Source organism: Actinia tenebrosa, unplaced genomic scaffold (genome assembly GCF_029948245.1).
Source record: "Actinia tenebrosa isolate PJP-AT-01 unplaced genomic scaffold, QUT_ActTen_1.0 PGA_scaffold5__44_contigs__length_20552954, whole genome shotgun sequence".
In the NCBI taxonomy this organism is placed as follows: Eukaryota; Metazoa; Cnidaria; class Anthozoa; order Actiniaria; family Actiniidae; genus Actinia; species Actinia tenebrosa.
Genome location: NW_028292582.1, coordinates 14405766 through 14423905, shown reverse-complemented (window position 1 = coordinate 14423905; position 18140 = coordinate 14405766). Strand labels below are relative to the sequence as shown.

The following is an 18140-nucleotide window of genomic DNA, read 5'->3' as shown; positions in this document are numbered from 1 at the left end:
TTGGTTGTGTTGTATGAAAAATTAAAGCTCTCAGACTCAATATCACAATCTAAATTTTTAATGGAGACTAGCAATATGGCTTGCTATGGTGTACTACTATGTCAAATATATATAAGAAAACAATAGAACAAGGGTCTCCTACATCATAAAGTCCATTAGATTCATATCGAAATCATGGGGTTCGTGACTTTAATCTTTATTCATAGCATACTCATTTCATTTCTTCAATTATCTCTTGAGTGAGACTTAAAACCTGACAATATATGTCTACTCCCAGTTCACTTGATTCCTTCAGTGGATCAATCCTATCCAAAACGTATGCCTTTATTAATTCTTCATTATCAAGATCTATTGGCTCAACTATCACATTATTTTCCTGTCTGGAACGTGATGGACCTTGGGCATCGTATCCATACATGGCTAGATCATCTGGCTCTTCATCCACCAATCCATGCGCTAATGGATTATTGGCATGCATCATTCCATTTGTCCACATCTGGATGGGGGACCAGTTTCTCTCTGTACGTACTCTGTGGTGATTAAAAGCCTTCATAAATTCATTCATTGCCTTATTTATTCTGGGGATAAATACCAAGTGTAGAGCAAAAAGATGGACAGCTTCATTTACTTGGAGTATTCCAGTGGATTCCATGGCATAAAAGGTGTAGTAATACAGATGGCAAACACATCTGAAAACATCTCGCCACAACCTTTCAATGCGCTGATTGTGAGTTGAGGGACCTGCTATAAAACTTCCTCTTCCTTCACCTCTAGCTTTCACCATGGCATCGCATACAAGGACATTCTCTACACCTTGATCCACTCTGATTCTTGATGGCCAGAGATCACCATCAGAATTAATTGCATTTAAAAAGAGTTCAAGAACAGTTTCTGAAAGGTTGTTTGAATTGCAACTTAAATACATTATTCTTCTGGAAAATCCATCGATGCATCCATGAATTACTAGTTTCCAACGAATCAACGAATGGTGCCCATCAAGATGCCATAGAGAGTTTGGCCATGGCACTTGATAAGTTCTTCGAGACACCAAGGCACCCCATCTCAAGACAGTGTTTTTAGGATCCATTCTAGCCATACTTTCTCTTATTCTTTGCCTTTGAATTCTGTAGCCAAGTGACTTTACGTAGCCAGCAACGTAACCCTGGCCAGTGGCTGATCCATGAGTTGACAAATATGTTTTAACTATATCATCCAGTATTTCGTCAGACAAGTCACTAAAGCCTTTCATATCTTGTAAATGAAATTCTTCTACTCTTCTGTATATTGTCCATCTTGAAACGCCTAAATATTCTGCAATCTTGGTCCAACTGAATCCTAGTGCACGAAGTTCTTCAAGGGTTTCACAAGAAATATCATACGAAGGCCTACCAGGTTTTAGAGAGCAAGTCTTGGTGGCCGCCATTTGCCCAGCAACAGTTGTAGGCGTGACAGATCCCATATTGATGTAATGTGACCAAGAATTCAACACATCTGTTAGATATTTTGACAACAACTCGAGTTCATTTCTATCACTTGGATCCACGCTGAAGCAATCACACAGTGTCCTGGTCAAACAAACAGCCATGTCAAGTACAACACTATGTGCTTCGGCAATCTCTCTATCAAATGGCTGCTGACTAATTTCCTTTGTTTTCTCGAGAATAGAGATTAAACATCTTGGAACCTCTTTCTCAAGATCGACTTTTTGATCGGTATCCGCCATATTCTAGACCACTGGGCTCTGTTTTAGGCCAGGTCGCCTTCAACCTTGTTCCTAGGCTCCCCTCTGCCCGAGGCTGTTGTAGTCGGGCCGAGAGGAAACCGGGAACGAGTAAACCTTGGGGAGGGGATTGGGGAGGGGTGGTTGAACGTTGAATAAATATGGTTGAACGTTGAATAAGGGGTTGAACGTTGAATGAATATGGTTGAACGTTGAATAAATATGGTTGAACGTTGAATAAGGGGTTGAACGTTGAATAAATATGGTTGAACGTTGAATAAATATGGTTGAACGTTGAATAAGGGGTTGAACGTTGAATAAGGGGTTGAACGTTGAATTATAAGGGGTTGAACGTTGAATAAGGGGTTGAACGTTGAATAAGGGGTTGAACGTTGAATAAGGGGTTGAACGTTGAATAAGGGGTTGAACGTTGAATAAGGGGTTGAACGTTGAATAAGGGGTTGAACGTTGAATAAGGGGTTGAACGTTGAATAAGGGGTTGAACGTTGAATAAATATGGTTGAACGTTGAATAAATATGGTTGAACGTTGAATAAACGAGCTGAATTGAATATTGCTACATTCGGCTTGCCATATGTGAGTTGTTAGTTTCGGTTACTTTATTTTTGAGCAGGAAGTTAAACATTCGATCAAGTCACTTCCGGTTCGAACAAAGATTGTCGGCTATATCATAGTGGTGATGATATCACGAATAACAAAAGATATACGCGCGTGATCATCACTAAATCCTTTTCAACAATATTTAACCATAGTATCATTGTTAAGGTCATGGTTATAAAGGGAACTACCGGAAATACACTACATCTGAAAGAATTATGCCAAGCCGTGGTGATTAACTTGCCAAGATTGCTTCCTTTCGACTTGACGTTATTCTATTGAACAGGAGTCATTGAACAGTAGACTGATCAGTTGGCTTGATTGTGTAGTGTCAGATCAGATCATACCGCATGTGACAGAATAGTTGAAGCCAAACGTGCGTGACACCACATTGTTTCGAATACCTCCATGCATGAAACGCGCCAGTTGGTTTGCGGTCGATCATATCATCATAACTAACTGACCCGGCTTTTACCACGAACTTCCACGTATTTTCTTCCATAACCGGCTCTACTATCTATGAGTTATGGTTATGATTACATCATTTCCCTATTGGATAGGGGTTCGCTTAGTACGACAGTTGTTCCTGTATCAGCATTTAGTGTCAACAGCCGATGAAATGAGCTTAGCTTGAATCTAATTTTCGTTTCATTTACACAATAGCTATAACGTGCTAAACATCACAAAACCAGAAGTATTCCACTGTCGACAAAAGTCATTTGTTTCATCAATTCAAGTAATTTGGCCCAAGGTAATGGCAGAAAACACTACATCAAAATCTTTGTACGAAGACTTGCAGCCTATCCAAGGTGTTATTCTTGGCTTTATAGGTACGCCAGGGATTATAGCAAACATCTTTGCTATAGTGGTGACTGTTAAGCTGCTACGCCAGCAGAATTTAAGTCCGAACGTATTTGTGTTTGGTCTAGCATGTATGGACTGTTTTGGTATAATCGTGGTATGTACTCCAACATGGCTGTGCTATATATTTGGTCGCTGGGTTGGAGGACAGCAAATGTGTAAATTTCAAGGCTTCATGACACTGTTCTGTACACTGGGGACAGGGTTTATAGCCACATCGATGTCTGTAGACAGGTTTATTGCAGTTAAATGGCCGTTACATCACAGGCAACGAGTGACAGCCAAAGTGGCCAAGAGACTTGTATTAGGTCTTGTCACAACAGCTGGTGTCGTAGCAAGCTTTCCAGTTCTTGGGTTTGGCAGCTTCGTCATGAATTTGACCGGGACTTACTGCACACTTAACTGGTTTGCAGAAGATAAAGAAGACATATCATTCTCATACATGTATGCAGTGATAGGAATGATGCTGGTAGTTACAGTTATTTTCTGCAATATTAACGTTGTTGTCAAACTTTGCAAGCGAGAAGACAAGCTGCGAGGTATGTCACGGAAGAGTGAACAACAAGAGAACCAAGCGAGCAGAACACTCGAAAAACAGTTTACTAAAATGATGATAGTGATATCCCTGATGTTCCTCATCTGTTGGACTCCTTTCGTGGTGAGTAGATACTTACGATATATTACTAATTCGTTATAGATCAATGAAGTGATAGATCGATTCTTGACAAATCTATTATATTTTAAGGAATAAGTATGGAATTCTTCGTTTGCAATAGACAAAAGATTTTTCAGTGAATTCTTTTGTTATATCTTCCAATTGTGCAAGAATAATGCTTTCTAACCGACAATGCGATTGTAATAGGACAGTCTAGACCAGTCTTGTCAAAAGTACTTAAATATATGGATTACTGATATCACAGCGTAGTAGTCTTATCTGGTAATTTAATGAATTCAAGCTGGCACGACACCATATCATCTTGGCGCCAGCTAGTTGAGCATATGCTCAAAACACTGCGGGGTCAACGATGCGTGATGAATGAATGAATGAATGAATGAATGAATGAATGAATGAATGAATGAATGAATGAATGAATGAATGAATGAATGGATGGATGGATGGATGGATGAATGAATGAATGAATGGATGGATGGATGGATGGATGGATGGATGGATGGATGGATGGATGGATGAATGAATGGATGGATGGATGGATGGATGGATGGATGGATGGATGGATGGATGGATGGATGAATGAATGAATGGGCAAACGAAAGAACAGATGGAAAATAGAACGTCATATTTTGTATTTGATGAATCTCCAATGATGGAATATGATCATTATGTTACATTTGCAACATAACAATATCGAATAGTTCACTCAGTTGCGCGCTAAGTTATCGGAGCTCACTCTCTAATACACGGCTGTTATTGATCCATGTGAAATGATTGTCCAGCTTCGATCCGTGGTGCATGTATGAATACTAAACCATGGTCTTTCTCTTTGTAGATTCGCATCATCAGTAACTTAGCAGGAGTCTGGATAAGCTGGTCAGCAGATTTGCAGGCTTCAAGGCTACTTCTTCTAAACTTGGTTCTCGATCCATTCACATACGTCTTGACACGACAGCATTACCGTCATGCATTGCGTGACCTTTGCTGTGCATGTCGCAAGAATAAACGGCGCCAAGGATTTAAAGGGAACAGCTCACTGACGTCATCCAGTAGGAACATCCGAATAACCAATTCTAGTAATGTACTTGACGTTGTTGACCTAAAGGAAGAGCCAGTTAAAGAACAGGAAGTAATAAAAAATATGAAAGGTAGTGATTCATGCAATGAGTCGCTGGTCTGAAGCCACAGCTGTTGTGCGGCACGATAACTAACAATACAACAAAGAAAGACAACGAAAAAGAAAAGGAATGAAGTAAAGTGAAAGCATTAAAACCACAATTAACCATACCACAATTTAGCCGGAATGGAACAACATGGAACCATCGTTAACTAAGAGACACAACCAGTGAATTTGGGAAGAGCAAAAAAATCGCCAGTCTAAACTGCAGAAATCATTAGGGATGCGCTTCTTACTTCTGTTAAAAGTTGATTTTTTAGTATTTTTACTGCGCTCTTTCCAAACCAGCCGATCCTCAGTTTACTACATAACCAACGTAGACTGCTACCATAGTGATTTCTTGTATTTAGCCGAACAGCATTTACCTACAGGTGCCTGGCCTGATTTAGAAATCACGATGGGCCGGGGCCTGTATTCCCTTAGTCTTCTGCGCAGCCGCTATTAGTTTCGTCACGCCACGCTCACTCCCCCTAAGTAGCTACTTAGGGGAGTGAGCGTGGCGTGACGAAACTAATAACGGCTGCGTAGGAGACTAGTATTCCCTTCAGTATCTTTGATCTACTCTCCCCATTTCAAAACTTCTTAAGGCTTGTATAATGGAACCGTTAATAATGATATGAATTCTAGTTCCTTATTATGGCACGTCAAAGCCATAAAGATATGACATTTAATTTTGGATAAATATTTATATAAATTAATATATTAAAGCTAAATATTTTAATAAATAATCTGCTAGACGTTTTTTCGTTACTCATTATATACTTCCTTTCATGACGTCATGACAGGTGAGGCCGCTGCTTGACTGAATGGGTTCCCTGTGGTATTACCTCTGGTTCATTGTACTGTGGGCTCAAATGTTTTGTGTCAAAGTTATTTATCTTCGCATCAACTGAGTTCAATGTTTTTAAAATTCGAGCCACAAAAATATTGTTAAATATTTTAATTCGTGCATATGGAGATACCAGTAACGATGGAAAATCCATTTCATAAAGCAATGAAGCAAACTTCGTGATAAAATTATTGTTTGTTTGAGTTGAAGAAGACTGGCTTTGAACATGATACAAGCCGATGGTAGTGGTGATGGTAATACCTCTTCTAGCCTGCCAGCATGGGTAAGATTATATTTATATATTATAAATTATTATACTGCTTTATTGGTTTGTCCTGTTTGATATTTTAGTTTTTATTGTGCATGTATTTAAGTGTGAAATCGTTTAGAAACATTTTTGCAAGTAGTTTACTGAAAATATACAGATTCTATCACAAGCCAGTCATGTGATGTTGTTGTTTTTTAATGGTCACGGGGTTTGCTCGATAAGCTCATTGTACTGTAAAAACAACGAAATGTTATAAAGACGTGTTATGCTAAAACCGGCCATGATAATACTGGTACATGTTTAAGCATACGACAGTGTCTTGTTATTTGATATTGTTACATTGATTCTTGTAACAACAAATACAAGCTATAAAATAAAGTCAATTATAGAGCCTATTACACTTTTGTTTGCTTGAAAAACAATTTTTTTTTAAATTGTAAGTGTACAAGCAAATTAAAAGTCACAAGCTCCAAACACTGACATAAGGCACACAAGGGATAAAGAGAAAAGAAACTAGCTCAAAACTGGTTCACAGACATTGTATTATTGCTCTGTAATTGCACTCAAAAAATGGTCGTAATACACAGGAAATAGAGTGTGTCATATAATAATGTTCTATAACGGTTGTTCTTGCTTTCTTTGCAAAATAACGCGAGACTGCAACCCCCTGTATACCATTCTTGACTTCTTAACATTTGAAAATATTTTTAAACTCGAAGCAGCAATACTTTGTTATCAAATCCTTAATATGAATAATATCAACACTTAAGTTCCAGAACTATTCTCTGGTATTGTTAAGTTAGCAAAATCTCAACATACTTATAATACCAGATATGCTTCAACAAACAATCTTGTCCCTCCCATATCTCGTACTAACTATGGCAAATTTATGTTCCGATCTGCAATAACCAAAATATGGGTAAACGTCCCAACTCCTATTAAAAACAGCAAATTACTGACTGCATTTAAATCATGAAAAGACACTTAATAAGACTACAATAAATTTGATGTTAGTTACTTTTTATCTTGTTAAAAACATGTATGTGCATATGTAATATATACAATATGAGTGGCCGTGTTGTATCAGATATACAACCACGAGCTGAAGTCCAGTGATTGTATATCTAATAGAATCCCATGAAACTATTCAATCTCGCGCGCTGATTGGCTACCGAGAGTGGGTATTTAGCATGGAATACCATGGTTTGAAAAGCTGAATACCACGATATATAGGGATCCCGCGAGTTGTTGTCGTTCTCGCATTCACCTCAAAATACAAAGATTTTCGCCTGTCACACTATCTTTGTTTTGTTTAGTTTGAAAGTTGCAAAAATAGAGTTCCCAAATTTTAGTATTCAGCTAGACGCTGAGATACAAAAGTTGAGAAAACCATTAACGCTTGCAACAACAAGAAAAAAGAGAAAAGTTGCCAATATGGAGGCAGCATCAATTTCATCCTGGAAAGAAAAGACAATAAGCGAAAAAATTGTCAGGGATACCGAGAAAAGTACCGAAAAGTCTGTCTGCCCCAAGTCAACCGATGAAAATTCTACTATTGTCGAGTACACAGATGAAGAAATCCTGGAGTTTAAAGAGAATTTGGTCGCGGCAAACACGAAGAAAAGCACAACTACATCTGTACGCCGTTTTCAGTCATGGTACAGAGAAAAATATAAGAAAGAAAGAAAGAAGCACCTTACCTTTTGAAGCATTTCTTTCTAGAAATACGCCAGACAACCAAAGATAACAAGGGCAAAGAATATGAGCCAGGTTCTCTTCAGACATATCGCAACGGTCTGCGAAGGTTTTTCCTTGAGCGGCCATGTCCTCCTTCCCCCGACAACTTCGACATCGATAAAGAAGCAGATGTAGAGTTTGAAGAGGTCGCAACAATGCTGTCAATGAAGAAAAAAGATCTCAAGAAGAAAGGCTTAGGGACAAAGCCAAATGCTGCCAGGTCGTTAGAAGACAATGAAGTCGAGAAAATGTGGTCTTCAGGTGCTTTAGGCTTGCACACTTCAAGATCTCTCCTCCATCTTGTTTGGTGGAATAATGTCACTCATCTGGGAATAAGGGCTTTCCAAGAGCAGTACGACTGTACGATTGATGATTTTACCATCACAGAGTACTTCATAGAGTACAAAGAGCGCCAAACCAAGAACCGCGAAGGAGACGAGAATAGCAGGAAAAGAACAAGAAAGTACAACAATAAAATATGGAGGACCAATGGCGGCGAACGCGATCCATACCGTGCTTTCGTTGAGTACTTGGAGCATCGACCAAAAGGTGAACAAGTCCCAAAAAATCTGTTCTTAAGTCCAATTGACAAGCCAACATCTGAAGTGTGGTATAAAATGTCACCGGTTGGAATAAACACCTTGTCTAAGATGATGAAGAAGATTGCCGACATAGCTTCCCTAGAAGGCAAATGTACGAATTCGTTTGGCCGTAAAACAGCAATCCAAGCCTTGCGAGAAGATTTCGACCCGCTTGAAATTTCAGAATTGACTGGCCATGCTAATCCAGAATCGATATCGAGTTACAGCCATAACCCATTGGAAAAACAACGCAAAATGTCCCACAAGCTGGCTAGATTTTCTCCTTGCAGTCAAAGTAGTAGTACGGTCAGTACGTCAGTAGTTGAAAGTTCAAGATCACCAGCAAGAAATACTTTGAATGAAATATCTGCCAATGTAGAAGGTCATCAGGCGAACCAAACAAGTAAAGCTGCCGAAGCCCCTTATAATGGTCTTGGGTTGAGTGGAGCCGTAAGTGGACTGTTTACCGGAGTCACATTTAACAACTCACCGGTGAGTATTTCCATCAATCTACAGGCTGGTGTCCATCGCTAGCTCTTTCTTCATCCAACACTAACTGAGCTACACAACAGTAAAAGAAGAAGAAGAAGAAGAAAAAGGAATTTGCTTATTTTGATTTCATTTAGTCTATTTAGTCTATTTAGTAATTGATTGTGTAATTCAGAGAAAAGTCTTAAAAGTTTTGTGTACTCACCAGTTAGCTTCTTTGTTTTGCATGACATTTTCGCACATTTAGACTGCTGAACTGCCTTAAATTTCGATCAAGACGAGAAAAAGTCATTGTTGTAACAGATTAAACGAAGTATTTCAGCGAAGGCGATTTTTGAGAATAAACAGTTAGTTTTTCCCACAGTAGCAAATATTATTCTGCTCGCCACGAGGTTCAAACCAAAAGATCAAACGCTCACCTTTGAGCGGAATTCCTATTGGTTGGGAGGATGGCATCAGAATGGTTTCCTTCGTGGGCCAATGTTTTCTTGAACTCGCACGATTTCTTTCTTTTTTCTTCTTTATATTCGCTTAGATTGAATAGTGTCATGGGATTCAAGGAAAATTCATTGGCTTGACTCGTGAATTCAACTTGGAATTCCCTCGTCAGCCAATGAATTTTCCTATACAACACGGACACGAACATTGTATATTACTTATGAAACGTCTAGGTGTATTACATTCATGTTCTACTATAGTTTTAAAGGTAAAATTGAATTTGGCTAAGAAAATTGGAGTTACAGTTTATGCAAATCAGGGTGATTTTGTATCAGATATACAATCTCCTCAAGGGACAATGATTTATATTATGCTTTCCTCATTAAGTATTCATGAGGTTTATATATATATATATGTATATATGAATATGCATATACATGTATATATTGATAAATAGTTATGTAAATGTTTTGTAAATAGCATATATATGTTGTATATCTCAATGTAAATCCATTTCCAATTCTTCTTATATGTAATAGCTTTCATTAATTTAAACTGTAATTGGTATAATATACTCCCCCATCTTGATCCTATTTCACCCACATCATTTTACTATTAATTAAAGTGGCTGTCGACTTGAAAGTTTACACTATTTCGACAACCACACTAACCATGAACAACACTGATAATTTTTTTCCTTAAAAAATCTCATATTATATTTCAAAATGTATATATACATACTTGTAAACATTTATATGTGTGTAAATAAACAAAAGTTCAAATTCTTGGGATTAAATGTTTTAATGATTTTTTATTCATTTTAGGTGTTTATTGTTTCTGGTATTGGGTTTTTATTAGTACTGCTGTTTATTATTTGGCTGATATGCAAGTGCAGGTATGATGTTCACATGTATGCTTAACAAATCCAACTGTCAGGTTTCTACATGTATGGGTCTGTACTGTAATTGAACATGAAATGACGTCAAAAATGATCCAAGCTTAAGTGGAACCACGAGCGCAGCCAGTGGTTTCACTGCAAAGTTGGGATCATTTTTGATGTCATATCATGTTCGATTACAGTACAGACCCATAGAAAACTGACTTTTACCTGTTTTTTTTTTTTTTTTTTTACCATAACAAAGTCGAAAAAATTGAACTAAAGGACAAGTAAATAGTTTGAAAAAGCCATTTCGCTCAGTGCACGTGACAGATATCGTAAGCACAAGCAGGTCTAGCCTCTAATCAACAATGAGAAATTTCGAGAAATTTCCAAGTTATGGTAAAAAGTATTATTGACACAAACAAACAATAGAAGACACATCACCATTCATTGCCTTCTATGCAGTTGATATTAGTGTCCTCACACAACGCTCACTCCCACTGATGACTAATAGCAGCTGCATAGTAGACTACACCTTTAGGGTATATTCAATAATTCCCAAGGGGTAGGGCTGGGGATTTAGCAGGGGTATTGCAAGGAAAAAGTAGTTAGGATTTGATTAGTATACTACCTGGATAGTAAGAAGATCACCTTAGTGATCTAACCTAAAGTTTCCTCCAAAATTTGATACCCTTGTTTGAGCCTACTGTACCCCTTTGTGTTATTACAGTTATTACATTATTATTGCGACACTCCTAAAATGTTTTTATTATAGACAAAGATCCAGATATGATTATACAGCTTTAGAAGAAGAACAAAGTCTGATTCAGAAATGGGATGAGGAAAGACGAATACAGAAGAGTGCTGAGAGAGGTAACAAGGTCCTCTCATTAATTAATATTCAATTGTCTTTGGTTTTGTTGACTGTTATGTCCCTTTTTTACATGTAGATACCATCTTGCTGAGCTGCTATTATTACCTTAGGGAATCAAGACAGTACAGCATTGTAAACCATCTTCCTGATATAGGTAAACATTGTACTCGCATGCTTTGTTGTTATGAGAGATGTAATCTACTGTAGCAAAGTTGCCAACACCTAAAGTGAGACCCACATCAAGTAATATTACTGGCAGGCAAGCCCCTGGACATTCTATACAAAATGTTTTACAATAGAAAGCAAAAAGATCAAGAAGCCTTCACAGAGTACGTATGTCACCGAATTCAGGAATCGAACATGAGTTACTGTACAGTACATTGGCAAGATGCAATCACTCTAACCACTATGCCACCCATACTTCCCTAAAAGTAGTGTGTGTGTTGGACTTTTATGATTGAATATTTAAAATATCCTGTAAGGCCTCCATAATGCTGGATTTTAATTCCTACAGGAAGCAGAATCAATAAACATTGGTTTGTGGTTCAAGATTCAGTGTCACGTTCACAAAATCTACTCTCCATGACCCCCTGGAGTCAACATTGTATATTACCTTGCAACAAGATGACTAAGAAAACTTTGTCAGAGTTGTTTTCTTTGTTAAAGGCAAGTAGTCTCACTGACATTGAATTTAAAATTTGTACAAAGATTTCTAATCATCTTGCTTGGGATTTCTTGTGCTTGAGGTAATGTTTTCCCATTTCAAATCATTTGTCATTCCCTAGAGTATTATTTCTTTGTTTTAACAAATGCAAATGTTGCAAATGGGAAGAAACATGAATCTGGATACAGCTAAAACAAAGTATCTTATTCTTAAGGGAATGGTTTTGAATAGGAAAACATTACAGTGTATGCCCAAGCTAAAAGGGTCTATTTGCCACACATGTATGTTAAATGAGTCTAGAACTAAATGGGTGGCATAAAGGTTTACCAGTTGCCTTTCACTGCTTTGTTCTGGGTTCGTACATGTATGTGAGTTGAGTTTTTTGATGTGTTGTTCTCTCCCTTGCCACAAGGATTTTCTCTGGGTTCCTGGTTCCCTCACTCCCTCCATAAAGATCAACCTGTGAGTGACTGTAAGTGTTTTATGTTGTAAATATAGAATGTAGTGGTAGTGGGTGTTGAGGAAACCTCACGGAAGAGCCCCACACAGGGAGTGGTGATTGTAAAATATAAGTGGTGGTTGTAAAATACAAGTTTTTCTTTTCTCTTTATAATGTACAGTAGTCTTGATTTCTTTAACTCATTAAATCTTCACAGCATCCATACATCTTTCCTGTTCTCAATGTGGATATAATGCTTGATCATAAGCTTGTTGTCATAATCCAACCATATAACCAGGCTGGCTCATTAAAAGACCTTATATACTGTGTAAGTACTTGACGTCATCTATTCTAATATGTTGTGTATAGCATCAGTTGTTTCAGATAAAATAAGAATCAGTGATCATACAATCCTACACCTGTCTACCTATCCACTCAATTATTCACACCCTTTCCTTGTAATGCACCAATATACCTATCTACCTACCTATCTATCTACTTCCCACCCATGATATGCTGAATTCATGAACTATTTTTTAGTCACATCCAAACTCAGCTTGGCTTGACAAGTATGAAATAAAAGGCAAACAATTGACCAATTCCAAAATAAAGAACTATGGCAGACAAATACTAGAGGTTAGTAGTCATGTGCCGTATAGTATGTGGCAGTGCTTGACGAGGACAAAGGAGTGCCCTAAAAAATGGGAAAGCTATAGCCCCCTGCCAATCCCCCTCTGCAGACCCTGCTTGGTAGTGCTAATATATAGCCCCCTGCCCATACCCCTCTGCAGACCCTGCTTGATAGTGCTAATATATAGCCCCCTGCCCATACCCCTCTGTAGACCCTGCTTGATAGTGCTAATATATAGCCCCCTGCCCATACCCCTCTGTAGACCCTGCTTGATAGTGCTTATATATAGCCCCTTGCCCATACCCCTATGCAGACCCTGCTTGATAGTGCTGATATATAGCTCCCTGCCCATACCCCTCTGCAGACCCTGCTTGATAGTACTAATATATAGCTCCCTGCCCATACCCCTCTGTAGACCCTGCTTGATAGTACTAATATATAGCTCCCTGCCCATACCCCTCTGCAGACCCTGCTTGATAGTACTAATATATAGCTCCCTGCCCATACCCCTCTGTAGACCCTGCTTGATAGTACTAATATATAGCTCCCTGCCCATACCCCTCTGCAGACCTTGCTGGATAGTGCTAATATATAGCCCCTGCCCATACCCCTCTGTAGACCCTGCTTGATAGTACTAATATATAGCTCCCTGCCCATACCCCTCTGCAGACCTTGCTGGATAGTGCTAATATATAGCCCCTGCCCATACCCCTCTGTAGACCCTGCTTGATAGTACTAATATATAGCTCCCTGCCCATACCCCTCTGCAGACCCTGCTTGATAGTACTAATATATAGCCCCTGCCCATACCCCTCTGTAGACCCTGCTTGATAGTACTAATATATAGCTCCCTGCCCATACCCCTATGCAGACCCTGCTTGATAGTGCTAATATATAGCTCCCTGCCCATACCCCTCTGCAGACCTTGCTGGATAGTGCTAAAATATTTGTGTTGGCTTAGAAGTACATGTAGTTCAATCTTCAGTAGTATTTTTTGTTGTTGTAGGGTTTGATTTATCTTCAAGACAAAGGCTTACCACAGTGTACACATGTACATACTGGGAATGTACTGTTAGTTAATGGTGTCTGCAAGTGAGTAGGACTGTAACATGATGTAAGCGAATAAAGAATATGCAGTGTGTCCAGTTTTAAGCTGTTTATTTAAGGTTTGTTTTGTTTGTTCCTGCTAGGGTATCTGGCTATGAGGGCACTCTGCTTGGCCACAAAGCAAGACTGGACACATTAATCAAGAATCTTGTTAAAAAAAACTTGGATGCCACTGAGACGATAGCATTTGGTGAGACATTATTATAATTACATGATACTTATGACTGACTGTACGTGCGCCAAGCTAAGCTGAAGCATATCACTATCTCTTTTCAGGGCATCTATTGTTTGAGATGTCTGCTGGACGTGAACTAAAGACTGCTGAACCAGATGCAGAACAACTTGCATTTTGTCCTTCAGAACAAGCTGTAGAGGTGAGAATTATTATCACTACCTTTGAGAATAGGGATACATAGGGTTATAGCCACTAAAACTGGTCAATATACAACGTAGTAAGAATCTATTTTTGTATTTGTTGTAGGTTCTTAGATTCATCTTCACGAATGAGAGTGGATCTTTTCCTTATTTAGAAGAGGTATGGTAAACATTAGATATTACTGACGGCATAATTTTTCATGGTAAATATTCATTTATACATGTATGTCCACACAGATCGCTTATCATACGTTCTTCAGAGATGCTGACGTCTCTCATCTTAACAAGATTAAAAAAGATCAGGTATATGACTTCTTTTATTGATGAACGATATACATTGATAAAACATGGACGTTGATAGAAGCTAGTATCTCCTGGCAGTGAGTCGTTTGTATATGTTATTCATTTATTATGAATATTATATCAACAGAACAAATTTAGTTCATCCATCAAATCAATGCTAAAACTGTATCGCAAAGAAGGCGAAACATCCAGGCGGTAAGTAGAGCAGTGAGTAGAGAATAAGATGAATAAATAACCCTCAATAACCAGAAACAACAAGGGAAATAAACAAAATAAACATACTAAAGAAAACATAATAAATAAACACGTTAGGGATCCCATCATGCATGTCTGTGTCGTAATTACAGAAAGTTGAACCTGACAAACATAATTGCACCTCCACTGCTGACAACACAGCAAGAAAGATCATCACGTGGGACGTCTGTATGACGTCACTTCAGGAAGAAAACTATCTATACAAGATACTACTAACAATGCGTCATCTCAGCATGAAAAGCACATAAGGTGAATAAAACCACTACCCATAATGAAAGTACAAACTCACAAGATGATCAAGATGGTGCGTCCACGTGACGTCACCTCAGCGTGAAATGCACAGACACGTAAGATGTTCACATAGTGCGTCCACGTGACGTCACCTCAGCATGCCAAAAGCAGACACTAAAATTATGACATGGCGACGTCACGTACAGATACATAAGATGACGTAAGTCACGTGTAATTTTCAGCCATCGCCGAAAAAGCGTAAGAAAGAAATCCAGGGCCGAGAGCGTTAACGAACCAAAGAGAGAACGAACACGGACTAAGTAAGTAAAGTGCACTATTTGGAATAAGATGTCCAGCAATAAAGAGAAGACTGAGTTTGTTTATTTTCATTTCAGATCAAAATCTAAGAAACACTCAGTTGATATCCCCGTTCCTCCTGTGGCCTTCAAATCGAACACTGCTTTTTCAGGCCCACCCCCTACGCCTGTTTTTGCTCCTCCTCCCCCACCACCCCTCTCGAATAGTGCTGTATCCTCCAGGGCGCCTCCTCTAACGACAAACAGAGCATCCTTGCTGTCGGACATTCGAAAAGGAGCTCGACTTAATAAGACAACAAATATCAGTGACAGAAGTAAACCTAGAATATGACCTGCTAGTCTGCTAGTAAGTCTAGAATGATAGTAAGTCTAGGATGATAGACACTACGGACAGCAAAGATCAGTGAGAGAAGTACACTCAGAGTATGACCTGCTAGTCTGTTAGTAAGTCTAGGATGATAGACACTACGGACAACAAAGATCAGTGAGAGAAGTACACTCAGAATATGACCTGCTAGTCTGTTAGTAAGTCTAGGATGATAGACACTATGGACAACAAAGATCAGTAAAAGAGGTACACTCAGAATATGGCCTGTTTGTCTGTTAGTAAGTCTAGGATGATAGACACCACGGACAACAAAGATCAGTGAGAGAAGTACACCCAGAATATGACCTGCTAGTCTGTTAGTAAGTCTAAAGCAACAAATAAGGTTTGGCTACTCAGATAATTCAATAGAGACGTAGTCAAGAGCTGGACCCACTTTTCACAATTGTGTTTATTGTTTTGCACGCGCAATGATCCTCTGAGCTTTGATTCTAAAAAAAAGTGATTGTAAAAAGTGGGTCCAGAGAAGAATGTCTGCGCACGCGCAAAGACATCCAATTAGAAATGCACACACGTAAGCACTTACAACGCCACCCACCCCTCTCTTCATCTCTGTCTTTTGTCATTTGTCCTCCCTTCTCAACTTTTTGAGATGTGGCAATTTACTCAAGAGTCTTTTTTATCGCTTCGAAATGACTCTTCTTTCGTATTCATAATAAAGTTTGGTACGAAAATGGAGGGAGATGACGAAAATTCACATAATTTGATATGCTCTTTGAAGACTCACCGAGAAAAACGCGCAGTTGTATGGTGCGGAGAAGTGACTACAATCGGAAAGATTTTAACAAATGTTTTGGAGATTGAAATAAAAAATTATATTGAACATAAAAACTCTACTTCTGCTGTATCTCGTGCAAGAGAAAACTGATAACCATCCGTGCAGCAAAGTTTAAGAATTACGCCTTGTATTCGATGAAGCACACACGGAAAACCAGGGCAGAGAAAAAAGATCTCGGGAGACAGAGGATGTACCATTACTACCTACGAAGAAAAAAACAGTTTTACAGTAAAAAAATTTAGTTCCGCTATTATTTCAAAGAAAAAACCCCAAATCATCTGTTTATTTTTACTAGATGTCAATGGACGGGAAAAAAACCGCGAAAACTCTATCGCGACTCCAATTGCAATATCGGCATCGCCGGCTTGGACTATGCTTTCGATTGTAAACAAAGATAGCTCGTTTTACCTCGTACGCAATACCGGAAAATGTATCAGAAATTGTCCGGATAGCAAGCCATGGCAGTACAGACGAGATTATCAAGTATATTTTGCCGCATAAAGAACTGAACGCTTTAGTGATTTCTAACCTAATGAGATCTGTTGATAAGCAATGCGAAGACCTTTGTAGTTTGCGAAAGGAGTCGAGTCTTCGACAGTAAGACATGGTAAATTTTGACCCAGACGTCTTCTTAAACCTGGAAGTTAAAATTCTAGCAAATTAATGTCACACGGTGCATGACTGACATATTTTTTATTATACCTGTACGTTGTTTACAGCCTTTTCCTTTAGACAATCCACCGTATCCTCGGCTGTTAACTTTATGTTATTCATTCCGCAAGCACGAAACTTATCTGCCTGGTCAGCCATTAGCGATATTAATGGTGAAACAAGAATAATGTAGCTTTTTCCAGGCGTTTTCCGCCAACAATCACAAATGTAAGGAAGAAGTGAGTAACGTAACGATTTGCCGTAAGCCGTCTGCAAATTTACAAACACGTCTTGTCCACTAAGAAAACTGCGCAGGGCTTGCATCTGTTCTTTCTTGAGAAGGAAGTTTAATTTACATTTCTCTAGCGATGCACAAGCAGCTTCGATTAATGAATTAGAGTAGTCATTGCCAAATCTTTCGAACATTTCTCGACGCCAGAAAGAACAGCCACCCGCCATTTTTATTTCGCGCGAAAAGCATAGGTATAGCGTATGTCAAATATTGCTCAATGCCCACATCCCGAAAACGGGATGTGACTGACGCATGCGCAGACAATTTTCCCTGGACCCACTTTTATCGCGTCCGTTGACTCTCGATCCAGATCTTCTTCTCATACTTTTACCGCGCGCGCGCAGATAAAAGTGGGTCCAGTTCTGGACTAATAGAGACTGGACAATGGTTTGATACAGGTTAAAGCGGTATTTTTGTAATATGCACAAATGATATTTTAATTTTAAAAGAAAAATGTTGTTATGCTTTTAAAATTAAAATGACTAAAAAATTAGCATCAATGTGTATGTGGTATCGAAGAATTGACTCTTTACGCATGCGTTGAACTGTGGTTCCTTGACGCATGCGC

General features: G+C 38.7%; 3 protein-coding genes across 3 annotated transcripts; 2 read left to right on the top strand and 1 right to left on the bottom strand.

Moving 5' to 3' along the window:
- Window positions 1-42: 42 nt before the first annotated feature.
- Window positions 43-1844, bottom strand: LOC148906639 (uncharacterized). Its single transcript, XM_089037813.1, has one exon. It carries the CDS (start codon window positions 1721-1723, stop codon window positions 212-214), a length of 1512 nt encoding a protein of 503 aa, XP_088893939.1. The 5' UTR covers window positions 1724-1844; the 3' UTR covers window positions 43-211.
- Window positions 1845-2635: 791 nt separating this feature from the next.
- Window positions 2636-5786, top strand: LOC116286761 (prostaglandin E2 receptor EP4 subtype). Its single transcript, XM_031693336.2, has 2 exons — window positions 2636-3856; window positions 4707-5786. Exons 1-2 carry the CDS (start codon window positions 3092-3094, stop codon window positions 5049-5051), a joined length of 1110 nt encoding a protein of 369 aa, XP_031549196.2. The 5' UTR covers window positions 2636-3091; the 3' UTR covers window positions 5052-5786.
- Window positions 5787-5913: 127 nt separating this feature from the next.
- Window positions 5914-18068, top strand: LOC116286760 (slowpoke-binding protein). The gene is made up of 15 exons (XM_031693335.2): window positions 5914-6160; window positions 10215-10285; window positions 11046-11143; window positions 11221-11298; window positions 11659-11810; window positions 12465-12575; window positions 12788-12883; window positions 13885-13970; window positions 14069-14175; window positions 14262-14359; window positions 14467-14520; window positions 14598-14663; window positions 14791-14858; window positions 15392-15469; window positions 15545-18068. The coding sequence occupies exons 1-15, from the start codon at window positions 6104-6106 to the stop codon at window positions 15795-15797; spliced, it is 1473 nt and encodes a 490-aa protein (XP_031549195.2). The 5' UTR covers window positions 5914-6103; the 3' UTR covers window positions 15798-18068.
- Window positions 18069-18140: the final 72 nt, after the last annotated feature.

Bases quoted from the DNA above. Each gene is read 5' to 3' on its own strand.
- LOC148906639 (XM_089037813.1), bottom strand. From the start codon at position 1,723: ATGGCGGATACCGATCAAAAAGTCGATCTTGAGAAAGAGGTTCCAAGA.
- LOC116286760 (XM_031693335.2), top strand. From the start codon at position 6,104: ATGATACAAGCCGATGGTAGTGGTGATGGTAATACCTCTTCTAGCCTG. The intron at 11,299-11,658 runs GTAAACATTGTA...TAATTCCTACAG, and splicing joins AAACCATCTTCCTGATATAG to GAAGCAGAATCAATAAACAT. The intron at 14,360-14,466 runs GTGAGAATTATT...TATTTGTTGTAG, and splicing joins CTTCAGAACAAGCTGTAGAG to GTTCTTAGATTCATCTTCAC.
- LOC116286761 (XM_031693336.2), top strand. From the start codon at position 3,092: ATGGCAGAAAACACTACATCAAAATCTTTGTACGAAGACTTGCAGCCT. The intron at 3,857-4,706 runs GTGAGTAGATAC...TTCTCTTTGTAG, and splicing joins TCTGTTGGACTCCTTTCGTG to ATTCGCATCATCAGTAACTT.